General features: G+C 44.0%; 1 protein-coding gene across 4 annotated transcripts in view; it reads left to right on the top strand.

Annotated features, from left to right (window-relative positions):
• The first annotated feature begins 66 nt into the window (after positions 1-66).
• Positions 67-14,126, top strand: part of SLC25A37 (solute carrier family 25 member 37) — a 137,999-nt gene continuing 123,939 nt past the window's right edge. For 2 of the 4 annotated variants that reach the window (XR_014709732.1, XR_014709733.1), the window contains exon 1: positions 126-262. Coding sequence is in view for 1 of the 4 variants with exons in the window: in XM_084615322.1 (XP_084471448.1) it covers positions 89-262 (174 nt within the window). In the remaining 3 variants the exon portion in view is untranslated. Of the gene's footprint in view, positions 263-14,126 lie in introns of all 4 variants that reach the window. The other 2 variants (XM_084615322.1, XM_084615323.1) reach the window with 2 other exon arrangements.

The raw sequence follows: 14,126 nt of genomic DNA on the forward strand, positions 1-14,126 counted from the left end.
CGCGGGGGGGGGGAAGGGGCGTGGCTCCCTGCAAGAAGCGAGTGAACTTTCTCCTCGCGACCAGCTCGCGCCTCGCTTGTCCGCGCCGATGGAGCTGAGCCGCGGCCGGCCCGCGGCGGCGCTGCCCGGGATGGAGGCCGAGAGCCCGGGCGAGGACTACGAGAGCCTGCCCACCGGCGCCTCCCTCTCCACCCACATGACGGCCGGGGCGGTGGCCGGCATCCTGGAGCACACGGTCATGTACCCGGTGGACTCGGTCAAGGTGCGCGGCGTTGCAGGGCGGGGGTTGGTTGCGAGGGGGCGTCCCTCGCTGGTGCATGGTTGGGGGGGGGGGCATTTACCTCTTTCCCCCTCTCCCCCGCTCGCCCGCCTCATTATGTGGCGCTTCCTTCCGCGTTATTGCGAACGGGCTGTGTGTGTCCGTCCGTGCAAACGTGCTTCCTTGCCCGTGTAGTCGTGCAAATGTTGGGGTGATTGTGTTACCGTCTTTCCTCTTGGTGGGGGGATTGCAATCCCCCCACCGTCTCCTCGTGAGTGCGCCCTTTCCCTGGTGGTTGTTGCATACATGGGGGAGTGAGTGTGCTTTGCACTTTACAGTTTAAAATGCGCGGGGCTGCTGTCTCCCCCCCCCACTTCTAAATCTCCTCTCTGCATTATACTTCCTCTTCTTATGTGTCTTCGCATAAGGGGGTTGTGCTCCCCAGCCCATTCTGTGTTGTAAATAGGTGGCCATCTGTTGTTTCTCCCTATGTATTGTGGGGTAAGGTAAAATTTTTCTCAGTCCCTCCCCCCCTCCCCCCTGCTTCTTTTCTGTCCTGTTGCAAAACTGGGGCGCATGGGGCATCATCGTGGTTCTGTGCCGTAGATTACGAAGTGGGCCTGGGGAATGACTATAGGGTCTAGCAGTAAACTCAAGAAAGCTGTCAGCCTGCATGGGAAGAGCTGTGTATCTTGGACTAATGCATGTGCCACTCTAAACACGTGAGGGCTTCAGAAAAGAGCCTGCATGGAAGGGAGGGTTGCGGCTCCTGCATTGTGATCTGCAACTGCAGCCTGGACGAAGGTGTAAAGGGCTGTTGACCCTGTAATTGTCTTTTACTCTTCTCTTGCTGACTTTTATGGGGCCCAGAGAATGGGGAGGATGTAACAGCGCAGTGTCTGTGAGGGCAGCTTGGCTCGTTGGAGGGGTAAAAGTCCATATTTTGCCATGTTTCTGCTTCAGTTGTATCAGGGAGGAGTTGGTTTGCCTTTTAAGTGTCCTGTTAATAACTCGGGTTGTGCAAGCAACAGTGAACCTGTCTGTGGAACCTGTTGGATCCCTTTTCAAGGGTGTTTTAACATGCTCTGCTTGCAGAGAGATCTTGTAAAGACGATGATAGTGCCAGCTGGTATTGTCTGTTTAGGAGCTCCAAGGAGTCGGTGTCTCCAGGATGCTTGATGTATGAGCCCAGGTTGGAGCGATGCAGGTCAGGGTCGAAAGTGGTGGGTCAACAGAAAGGAACCAAAGCAGAATCCTTGTTTAAATGATGGGTGCACTACCTGCAAGCCGGTGGAGTTTTAAATACAGCCTAGCAGCAACCCTCTTTGCCCAGCATGAGGGCAGAGTTTGATGAACTGATCTCAGTGGCCAAGTGCCATCTCATCCCCTCTGAAGGAAGATAAAACTATTGGCTAACACTGCGATTGTATGCATTTAGTTCTGACTTATGCATGTATACTAAGCTTGTACATGTATATGCCTGTCCAGGCTGGCTGCTAACTTCTGACAAGCCGCTAATAATACAGCGGTATTGTTATGAAGATAGACCCCTGTCTGGGCTCCGGTCTACTCCAGTGGAAGTTAGCATGTATGTTAGGACACTGAGATGGTTATTAACACCTCTGTAAAGAATGGAAGGTTTTAAAGGTGTCTGAGGTTGTATGGATCTCAGAGTAATTATTGTGACTTCCAAAACTTGTTCTTGACTTCTGTTTAACTATATATCCATTCACAAATAGAGTGTAGCTTAAAATCAGGGGAGGGAAAAAACAGGCTATAAAGACTGCAAACAATGTGATTTGTAAATGACTAAGAGCTTTTGAGAGGTGCGTCAACGTTTTGACACAGTGAATTTAGCTAGCAGGCAGGCTTAAGAATAGGAACAAAACATGGGTAATGAAAGCTGGCAGCATTCTCCTGGCCCCAGATTTCACTGCAAATCCCAGTTCACTGAAGGTTTGCAAAGCTGGGCCAGTGTATGGCTTTTGGGTGGAAAAAAAAAATATGAAATTGATGAGCTTCATCTGGTGTTTATCTGAAACCAGACAGAACTCTGCAGTGGTCTGAAACTCTAAGTGAAATTAGTGGGTTGCAAATGGACACATCTGAGTCTAACACCAGCCAAGTCCAGTGCAAAAGTCAAAACCTTAATTGGGAGGCTCAACTTGCTTACAACAGAGGCCTGGAACTAACTGTCTGTCCTGAGACAGAGGATGGCCTTGTGGATAACTGGGTATTAGGATCCTTGGGTTCTATTTCTGGCTGTGCTGTAGGTATCTTCTGTGGCCTACTGTAAGTGTCTTAAGGTAGGTCTGCAGGGCAAACAAAGCGAAAAACAGCCCACCACAGCGGGTCTTGGAGCTTGGGTCAGCTGACTCAGGCTTGCACTCTGGGGCAAAACATAGTAGTGTAGATGTTCCCCCTCGGACTGGAGCCCAGGCTGTGAGACCTGGCTCTAGGCTAAAGGGGAACATCTACACTACTAATGTTTGCCCCTGTAGCATGAGTCTAAGTCAGTTGACCTGGGCTCCGAGACTTGCTGCTGTGTCTCTCTTGTATGGTGTGTTTTGTTTTGCAGTCTGTTTTCACCATTAGTCACATGGGGATAATATCTACTTTGCATATGGCATGAGGCAAAGTTGTTAATATTGTAAATGTTTGACGTCAATGCACAGAAGTAGCCCTTACTGATCAGGGATAAGAATATATTGTACAAAGTTGCTAGTCTTCACAACCTATCTAGTATGTCTTATGCCCCAATATTCCTAAGTACATAGTTTGATAAACACCCCTAGAATAGTAGGGCATGTCACTGTTAAGAAGTGGATTGTTTCAAAATATTCCACTAAGCTTTCTTTCCTAGTTCAAACAAATGATCCCTGTCTTATTCACTGTAGCTATCTGGAAGCATGTTGTCCTAATCCTAAATTAGAGATGGCAGAGACCTATTTGGCCCTTTAGATGGTAGGTTCTCAATGTGGGGGTTGGGATTACCTGGCCTTTCACATCTTGCCAAATGGGAGGGGGATCCCAAGTAAATTCTGGGGGAGCTGATACTCTAGTTTATCCCCTGTACTTGCAGGGCTGTTTGAAACCACAGTAGAAAGATGAGTTTGAAGGGAAAGAGAGGAAATTCCAGTATCACACTGTTAATGCGCAAGACACTTCCACGCTGACAGATGAATGTACAGGGAATATTCCTATTTTGTTTGTTCCCCTCATTCCTGACTTCCATTCTAGCAGGAGTATTTCATGATGAGCCAGTTCCTTTGGGTTCTTTTGTGCAACCTTTCTAGGTCACTGAATTGTGCTGGATTAAAAATGCTGAAGCATGCTTTTTCTAACAATTTGCAGAATGGTGTTAATCGTGGGGCATCGCTTTTCTCATATGGCTTACATTAACAGTGTAAGTAGTGTTAACCCCAAGCCACCTCCCTTTTCATGCCAATAGGCAGGTATAATGAGCTTACTGTATTTTGCCAAGTCATGGTTAGAGTTGCACATCACCACTCAGGACTTTCCGGTGTTATTCAAGAGGGCATTTCCTTTACTGGGAAATTGGTGGGGAGGGAGTAAATGAAAGTAATGTCTGTTTTCTTTTAAGCAGAGCTTCTCTGTAGCAAGGTTAAATACACTGAGATCTATGTCATGGTCAAGGGGAATGACAGTCCTAAATTGCTTCACAGTCTGATTACTAAGAGGGTGAAGAGTAACAGCCGTGTTAGTCTGTATTCGCAAAAAGAAAAAGGAGTATTTGTGGCACCTTAGAGACTAACCAATTCATTTGAGCATACGCTTTCGTGAGCTACAGCTCACTTCATCAGATGCATTCAGTGGAAAATACAGTGGGGAGATTAATAAATTTGTAAATTTTCCACTGAATGCATCCGATGAAGTGAGCTGTAGCTCACGAAAGCTTATGCTCAAATGAATTTGTTAGTCTCTAAGGTGCCACAAGGACTCTTTTTCTTTTTAAGAGGGTAAAGTTTTCTCTGATGGGTGGGGTGATGACTTGACTGTAGTACTTCACACTTAGATGGCATGCTCCGTCAGAAGATCTCGAAGCACTTTAAGGTAGGTAAATGTTACCCCCATTCTGTAGATACTGAAACTGAGGCATAGAACATAAGCAAATAACCCAAAGTCACACAGTGCCACAGCTGGGACTAGAATTCAGATTTTCAGATTCCTGGTTTTGTGCTCTACTTACAGTGGCAGGCAGTATTATCTAGAATCTCATCTCTCAAATCCTGGTGGGTTAAGAATGAAAGCTGACAACAATGAAGTGCCCAAAAAACCCAACCCTTTTTCTCTAGCAAAAGTCTACTTTAAGTGACTTGATTTATCTCTCTTAAATCACATACTTCTAATTCTATTTGCATGTTCCTTTTTCATCATCAGACATGGCTAATCTGTTACATTGCCAATTATATACATATAGTGGTCACTTGCCCACCGCTGAGGTGCAGCCACTTGTGGGGCATAACGCAACAAACTGTGATCCTCACCCTTGTGCAGCACTATCGGAAGCTGCAGTTGCTCATATAGGTCGAAAATAGGTAGGCCTTACCATTTACATGGCCAAATTATGCCTTTGTTTAGCCCATTGGGATTGCACAGGTGTAATGACAAAATTCTGTCCATGTAGGCTGCTCTTAGGCAGTGTTGCCCAGTGGCTAGAACACTGGACTGGTGCTCAGGAGACATGGGTTCTATTCCTGACTCTGCTGAGTGACCATTGGCCGCTTTCCCTTTTGTGCCTGAGTTTCCCCATCTAAAATGGGGATAATGATCCTTACCTTCTTTATAAAATGCTTTGAGAGCTACTCATGAAAAGCTCTACGTAAGAGCTAGGTATTGCGTTGAGCCATCACGCTTGCTTGAACAGCAGAATTTGGAAATTCAAGAGGCTGTCTACAGTTTCTCTCCTAAAGGTTTGATGCCACCAGGAAACTGCAGGCACTTTGCGGGAGTTGATTGGTGTCTCATTGCTGCTCCTGTGCCAGGTAAAGCCAAGTATCAAGGAAAGTGAACAGGAAGAGCCCATTTCAGCTACAGTGTGTGAAGAAATGTTCGAAGTGATGCTGCCAAGGACTTTCCCTGCCATCTGTTTCCTGGAACCTCCCATCTGCTATGATCTCTTGTTACATCTTTGATCGTAATTTTCATTGCTTAGGGTGTCACTTTTGATAGTTTAATTCAAAGCTTCCTCTCGTAAAGGTTGTTTCAGGTAGCCAGGTGTTCTGTGCTGACTTCAGTAGCAACAGTTGTGCTACAGCAAACTGCAAAAAATGAGAAGCGCTCTGTAAGAGCTGGCTGGTAAAATATTGCTTCCATCTGTAGGTCTTAGAGCTCTTTACAAAGTGGGAGGTCTGTATCATTACAAAGAAGGGAAGTAACTTGCCCGAGGACACCAAACAGACTGATGGCCGAGCCAGGAGTAAAACTGGGTCTTTTGAGTCCTGGTTCAGTGTTCTATGCACGAGACAGACTCTCCGTTCTAAGAAGAACAGGAGGACTTGTGGCACCTTAGAGACTAACCAATTTATTTGAGCATAAGCTTTCGTGAGCTACAGCTCACTCCGTTCTGTTGTTCTGCATCTGACCCCACGGACCAGCCACGCTTCTGTCCAGTGCTATACTTAGTACCTAATGGAAGGGTGATTGTGTGGTTAAGGCAGTATACTGGGACTTCGGAGATCCGAGTTTAATACCTGACAATGCCACAAACTCCCTCTGTGCCCTTGGACAAGTCACTTTGTGGGGGTCTGTTTCCCAGTCTGTAAAGTGAGGATGATGACCCTTCTCTTGTGTACTTTGATCATAACACTCCCCACCTTAAAGAGTTTATATGCCATGTGCTTGTATGTGGCCTAACACAATGGATCTTGGGTCTCCAGGTAATACTATATTACTAATAAAGCACTTGGAATCTGACTTTACTAGTGCACTGGGTAAGCATTATTCCTCTCTTTCGATGAAGAAACTGACACAGAGTTGGATTGGCTTGCCAAAGGTCTCAAAGGGAGTCCGTCAGAGCTAGAATTAGAAATCGGGAGTTTGTGTCTCAGTCCTGTGGTCTGATACAGTTTGGGAAAGTTCATGTTTTACAGGGCAAGCGAAAGCTTTCATCCTCTGAGAACCTCTTCCTTTAGTACGGATTATGTTGGGTGATCTGCTTGTCACCTGCAGTGACAGTGAAACTAGTATATTAATACAGTTGCCTGTTAAAAGCAAGAAGCTTCAAAGTACATATATACCAAGGAAGTTGCGTGGCTGGAATTCATAGGTTTCATTAAGAGGATTTGACTCTTACGGCTACAGTCTGGCTGAGTGTGTATTCCATGTCTCAGACAGTTGGAAAAACTTGACTACTGGTGACTTTCTATTGGTAATTGAAATGGTCAGTATTGCAGCAGTAATCTTAGAGACGCAGTCATAGATCGCTTGTAATAAAATGTCGTGGTTGTGACGCTAAATTTCCATCTTCTAAAAGAAATTGACTAAACATTACGTACAAGACTGATGGATTTCTCTTTATGCTTATGTAACGCTAGTGGTGAAATATAGGGGTTAACTTTGTGCAACTTCCAGGAAAACCCCTTATAAACTAACCAAATGTCTGGACAGTATTTTTTTTTCCAAGTTCTGTTATTAACTATTAAGAGGTCCTTAATCTGACATGCAATTTATTGAAGTAAATTAAGCTCTAATTATTTTGTTAATGTTATCTTTAGGTAGAAAATTAAGTACTCGTTTGATTTTTATTGCTCTACTATGAGTGTCGGTCAGTGTTCTTGGTGCCCTTGAAAATCTCTCTTAAATACACTAACAAATAAACAGCGGCATCACTTACCCCAGCTCAAGTCAAATAACCCAGTGATAAGATAGCGCAGAGTAACCTCCTCCACCACCGCTACCTAGTGCTGCCCAACACCCCTCTCCTCCATCTGCTACAGTAAATCTGATGGTCTACAGATCTCACAATGAATTTAGGGTTTCTCAAACTTTTTGTAGCGTGAACCTCTCCTCTTCCCACTGGTGCCGGAATAGTATTCCTGTGGCAGGCATAACGATTGTTTTCATGAACATGGCTAGGAGGATAACGTATCTTTAACTCTCTTTTAATGCAAAAAGAACAGGAGCACCTTATGGCACCTTGGAGACTAAGCCCACGAAAGCTTACGCTCAAATTGGTTAGTCTCTAAGGTGCCACAAGTCCTCCTGTTCTTTTTATAGATACAGACTAACACGGCTGCTACTCTGAAACCTGTCTTTGAATGCAGTTTCTCAACTGGAAATGAGGGGGCAACTCGTGACCCATCTGCTCTTTGTGGATGATGTGCGAAGTGCTCTGCAGACCACACTTTGGAATCTACTGCTTAAAAGTCGCTACTGTAGTGTATCCCCTGCTGGGTGAAATGCACCTGCTTAACCTGCAGTGCTGCTTTGATCAGCACCTGGCACTGGTGGACATCAATTGAGGACTACAGTGAAGAAATGGGTGTATCTCGGGGTTTCTCAAACCTTCGAGTATCCTGATTCTCCTGTCTGCTTCCCAATCCTGATTCGCTACCTTCCTGTCATTGAATAGCATTTGCAACACAGCTTCAGAACCACTGCTCTATTTCTATATTCCGTTAAAAGGGCAGCAATGGAAGCTCTGAGCTAGGGAGTAAGCATCTTGTGAAGGGGCTAGTGTGTAGAACTTCCATACTGTGCTATCCCCAAAGTAAAACTTGGGGGTTAAACTGGTGTATGCAGCATTGAATCACTTTTGCTTTAATAGAATAGTCACTATGGCTCTGCCTTGCATCTTTTCATAAATATCAGAAAGGGTTAAATAAAATATACATTGCAGATAAAAACTTCCTCCTTTGTGTGAAGGCCTGGGTCATGAAGCAGGAACTGAACTAATGCAATGCTTAGGGCACGACAAATCCAGAATGTGGTAGGAAGTCTGGTAGCAGACTCTCTGGCAATAGCCATGTGTTGACTGACAGCACTAGCGTGGTCATGTCTGGCTCAAAGGAGAACTTCAAAACTCTTTCTTAAAGGGTTAAAGATCTTAAACGATTAGCAATGTCTAGAATTTGGGCGGGGGAGGGTAATTAAGATAAACATTTGAATTTTTCTTCTTTCACTTGACTGCCCAGACCAAACAAATAATTGTGGGTACCACTGTGTAAGGGATTTATCAGACTCCCATTGACTTCAGTGGGTTTTAGATCAGGCATTAAATGCACCCATCAAACTGAAATATAGTGAGTCTTTATAACAGGTCGACTGTATCCATGGACTGGGCTGGTAAATGAAGGGTGTTACATAATCCAGCTAGTCCTGTACTTTGTTCATGTCCTGGCTTTCTGTAAGGAGTTCAATGGCTTGTTTTTAGCATTGCCTCCTTTGAGTAAACTGAAACCAGCTTAACTGGATAACCTTAATTGTTCTATAGGCTTTTTGCCGCTTATGCAATGAGGATTATTTTAAGTGGCTGGGATAAAACTCTCTCTCTTGATCACTTAAGGATGTGAGGTTTTTAAAGCATCTTTCGCTGACTTCACACAGGCATTTGAAAAGGTGGACCAGCCAACCTCAGTACCGAGTTGCAGTGTCTGAGGCTGTCTATGCTGCAGACTTCTGCTGGCATAGCTGCTGTGTTGGCAGGGGTCTGAAGAGTTGTGATCCCTGGCCAACATAGCTGTGCTGGGAAAAGCTCCTAGTATTAGATGCAGTTACACCAACAAAGCCACACTTCTACTGGTATAGCTTGTTGGACTTGGGGGAAGTGTATGCATGCATAAAGTGTGTGTGTGTGTGGAGGTTGTGTGAGAAATGCACTACATTGATAAAAGTGCAACTTTGCTGGTATAGCAAACTATTACGCCTAATTCCTGGTGTGGACGTGGCCTTAGATGCAAATTGCAGCTCATGGTAGTTTCCACACATCTGATTTGAGAGGTTCTGAATGCACAAGATAACTGCTGCACAACTCCTATATATTGAGGTGTGGCTAGTTGGGCTATTGCACACTTAGGATGGATCCGATCACTGTAATACAAGGAATTAATACTGCAAGAAATCATGAGAGGTGCAAAAATACAAAAAGGAACACTGAAACATCTTGGATGAGGAAGCATACACCTGTTAGTCATTTTTTTTTCTCCCTCCGTGTCCTAACCTCATGATGAGGGATAAATTAGTAGGCAACTGTGTAGCCTCTATTGCAGCTTTCTAAATGTAGAAGTATGTTCAGGTGTATCTTAGGGTTTACAGGAAGGCTCAGTCCAGATGAATGTACAGCAAATTGTTTTCCACACAGCTCTGTGGAGTTGGTGTTAAAACAGTAATTACTTGTCCAGTGCTGCAAGTGTGAAATCCAATAATGGCCCCTGCTCTCTGAAGAATTTTAGGTCTAAAAGTCGTGATTGTAGAAATCTGGTTCGAGGGGGGGAGAGAAGGGGACAGGAGGAGAGAGAAGGAGCAAGGCTTATAGTTACAAGGTTGCTTTGACAGTTCAGTACATGTCTTGCGCTCTTGAAACCTGGGCTCGCATCCCTGGCTTTGCTCTAGGCTTCCTCTGTGACTTTTGGCAAGTCACTTATATTACATGGACACAGCAAAAGTGTGTGTGTGTGTGTGTGTGTGTGTGAACCATGCAGCAGTGGGTCTCAGTGCTTGGGCCAACTGACTTGGGCTTTCAACTCCAGAACTAAAGATAGCAGTGCAGACTTTTTCTGTTTGGGCTGGAGCCTGTGTTGAGAGACCCTTCCCACGCCAGGTTTCAGAACCCGGGTTTCAGCCCGAGCGGGAGCATCTACACGCCTATTTTTTTGCCCTGCAGCATGAGCCTGGGTCTCTTGACCCAGGCGCTGAGACTCTCTGCTGTTTCTGCTGTGTAGATGTGCCCTAAGTCACTTGCGTGCAGTCACAGAAGAAGCCCTGCAGTGAGAGTCTGAATCAGTTGACTTAAGCTCTTGGACTCGCTACTGTGAGTCTTTTTGCTATGTAGACACACCCTTAATCTCATTGTACCTCAGTTTACCCATCTGTAAAATGGGGATGCTACTGCTTTTCTCCCATTCCTTGTCTTGTCTATTCAGATTATAAGGCAACTCCTGCACAGAGAGGCTTATTGTATGTACAGCACCTAACACAGTGTGTTCCTGAACTTGATTGGGGACTTCAGCTTCTACTGGAAATCAAATAATAGATAAACTGAGAATGAATTAACATGCCATTCCTCTTTGCTCCAAAACAGTGAAGGACGCTTTCTGTGGGGTGGGGAAACTTAACTTCCTTCAATAAAAGACGACTGATCAGGTACGTGCCTGCACATAGACTTCCAAGTTGATGTGACACTTAAAGAGAAAATAATGGTCTAGGTTCACTGCCATTAAGACTTCATTAATAACAATACATAGCTCTTTATAAGACCTCAAAGCACCTTACAAAGGAGATCAGAATCATTCTCCCCGTATTGCAAATGGGTAAACTGAGGCACAGAGGCAAGTGACTTGCCCATGGTCACTCAGTAGATCAGTGGCAGAGCTGAGAATGTAATGCAGGTCTCCCGAGTCCTAGTCCAGTGCACTATCCATCATATGTAGCTTATTCCTGGCTGCTCTTAGCATAAACCAATCAGAAGGAGGTAAGGTGCTTGGCATCTCACAGGGTCATGCTCTTAGTTTTAACGATCGACATTTTTTTTGCATTGTTTGACACTTGCTGCTTTGGACAGGATAGAACACACAGAGCATCACTGATAACATTGTTTCTTTCATCCGTAAACATTAATTCCTTTTTAAATCAGACTCTTCTGGATTGGACAAAGAATGCATTCTAGTCGGCGCAAAAAGCATGGACGGGAGCTGCGTGCTTGTGAACCTGTGTGACTAAAGAGGGTGTGGCACAGAAGTATTTCAAAATTCCTTTAGTGCTTTGCGTGTAGTCACATGTTTTTGTTAGTACCAATGATTGGTTGCCTTTGAAAATTGAGATGTCTTTTCATGCTTTTATTTGGCATGTGGGTTTAACTAATCAGGCTTCCCTGGTTTTCAGCCAAGGCTCATGTACTCTGGATGTACTGTTTGAGTGTTCTGAAGTTATAAAACAGATCTGGCCCAGTGAATTTCAAAACAATTGAGTCTGGATGTCAGTAATAGCTGTGGTCTAAGGCCCTGATCCAGCAATGTTTGTGTGCATACTTCACTTTAAATAGGTGATTAGCTCCATTGACTTCATTGAGAGTGTGTCTAAACAGGGAAATTGATCAGAAAAGCTGTTGTGGAATAAGATTAAGATATTGCCGAATAAATATTCCAAAATAGCTCCCCTAAAAGAACTTTTATTCTGGAGTAATTGACTCTCACTCACAAAGCAGAATAATTGTTCCGGAATAAAATCACTTGGTTCTGGAATAGTGTCTACATGGGAAACTATTCTGGAATAGTTTATTCTGCATTAGCTGTTGTGGTCGGCTTTCCCAAGTATGCAACCGTGAGGACCGCATGTGAGGCCTAATCTGCACTAGAAAAGGTTTGCTGGTGTTGCTGTTCCGGCAAAACCTATGTGTAGATGCAGTTTATAAGTTTTATATACCTGCAAAAGAACTCTAGTTGGCATGAGTTCCCTGAACAAAATAAGCTGGAAAAGTGCTCTCTTTCCCCCCCGCCCCGGTATAACTGGCTGCACAGAGCTTTGCTGCTATAAAAGTGTCACAAAAATCATACTCCTAACCGATGTTACTGCTGAAATTTAAGCATAGACCAAGCCTGTGTTAAGCTAGGCACGTGTGTTTTCAGGCCTCAAATGGCATTTAGATGCATTGACAATCATAGCAATTAAAACTCTGAGGTGGGGCAGGGGAGGGGTAAAGCTATTGGAGGTTTTGAATAAATTACTATGCCTGTTAATTCCATAGTTGTTAAAACTTTTTGTGTGTATGTAAAGAGTCTCATCAACTTGGCTTCTGACTTTCCTTTTGAACTTGCTCGGATGCTGAAGAAGTGACAGGAACAGAAAGTGAAAATGTGTCCTTATATTACATGGATAGTGGCCGTAATGTGCTAGCTCAGTGGAGCAATGTTTGGGTTGCATAACCTTCAGGGAATGTTTTTAAAATAAATAGTCATTTGGTTATTTTTAAAGAATTTCTATCAATACACTTTAGATTCTGTGAATTTTCTCTTGGAACACAGGTTTCAGAGTAGCAGCCCTGTTAGTCTGTATTCGCAAAAAGAAAAGGAGGACTAGTGGCACCTTAGAGACTAACCAATTTATTTGAGCATGAGCGTTCATGAAGTGAGCTGTAGCTCACGAACGCTTATGCTCAAATAAATTGGTTAGTCTCTAAAGTGCCACAAGTACTCCTTTTCTTCTTGGAACACAGTTATTACTTGTAATTAAATAGCTCTCAAAGCACTTTGCAAAGGCAACTAAACATATTTAAGATGGGTATTGGAAAACTGAGGCACAGGGAAGGGAAAACTCATTTCCCAAGGTCTCACAGTGAACTCGGGAGAATTACCCAGGACTCTTGAGCCCAGCCTTGCGTTTACAATTAGAGCAACTGCCACCTAGTGTCCCTTACATAGGTGGCTCTTTATGTGACTTGGCAGGACAGATGTTTTTAAAATCAACTAACGTGATTCCAAAATAGACGGGGGGGTGGCTATTTCTAGTGTCAAGTCAGTGGTGGCGTGTAGCCTCTTTGACAGAAATCATGATTTATTTTTTTTCCCTCCTGGTAAGACACTGGTTAATTCACTTTCCTTTCCCTGTCCTATCTTCAGATCGTCCTTGATTTTTTTTGTTGTTGATTTCTTCCACCACTTTGAAAAAAACAAACAAAACAAAACAAACACTGCATTTTTCAGTTAGAGCAGTGAATGCAGTTTGGTATGGGGTTGTTAAAGGAACTTGATTAAACTTCAGAAACAGTCTGGGGAGGGGGAACTTGTGTAATGCTTACTGTGCTTTGGTTCATGATCCTGCATCTGAGTCATAAATTACCACCTATGTGTGGTGGGTTTTTGTTGTTTGTTTTTGGTTGGTTTGTTTTTTGGACTTTAGTCAAATGTTGTCTCTTTGGCATTCATTCAGGTTTTCCACTGGATAGAATTAGCACCCTCTTGTGCCCAGCAAGTCTTAGAGGGTCAAATTGTTTTATAACCGGCAAAGGGCTAGCTGAATTCTAGAAGCTTTTGCAGGAAGCAGGAGAAGTTCTGACATGCTTTGTAACTAGATGCTTAAGCCCTTTTTTCTTTAGCTATGGATTCGACTGAGCATGGTGCAAAGTGTTTGCTGATCTAATAGAGGCATGTTTTATGGCATCATTAAAGGCTTGCTACCTAATCTCTGATTTTTATTAGGTAGTCTGTTCTCTGCATGATTGCTTTAGAGCATATGACTACACATGGCCAGGGAGGAAGCATAATGGTTAAGGCACTTGAGAGATGTGAATTTGATTCCTGTCTCTAATGCAGACTCCCAGCTTGGTCTTGCGCAAGGCATTTAGTTTTTTCCTGCTCTGGTTCCCTATCTGTAAAATGGGGATAACGCTTCCCTGTCTCCGGAGGTGGTGAGGACAAACACTTCAATGATTATGAGACATTTGGATTCTGCAGCAGTAGGGGCTATAGAAATACTTAGATACACCCATCTTCTTTGTGGTGTGCAGAAAGGAGAGTGTTACAGAAGGGCAATGACTAAAACCGCAAGCCTGTCTCTGGTAGTTCTCTTCCCCCTCTCCCCCCAAGCAAGTTAGGGTGGTAGTCCCTGTTGTTGATAGGTTGATTGCTGTGCTTAGACCTACTGGATTCACTTAATAGGCCCGACAGTTGCAAGTCATCAGCTGTAAATTAGC

This window comes from Lepidochelys olivacea (genome assembly GCF_965140295.1).
Source record: "Lepidochelys olivacea isolate rLepOli2 genome assembly, chromosome: 26".
NCBI lineage: Eukaryota > Metazoa > Chordata > Testudines > Cheloniidae > Lepidochelys > Lepidochelys olivacea.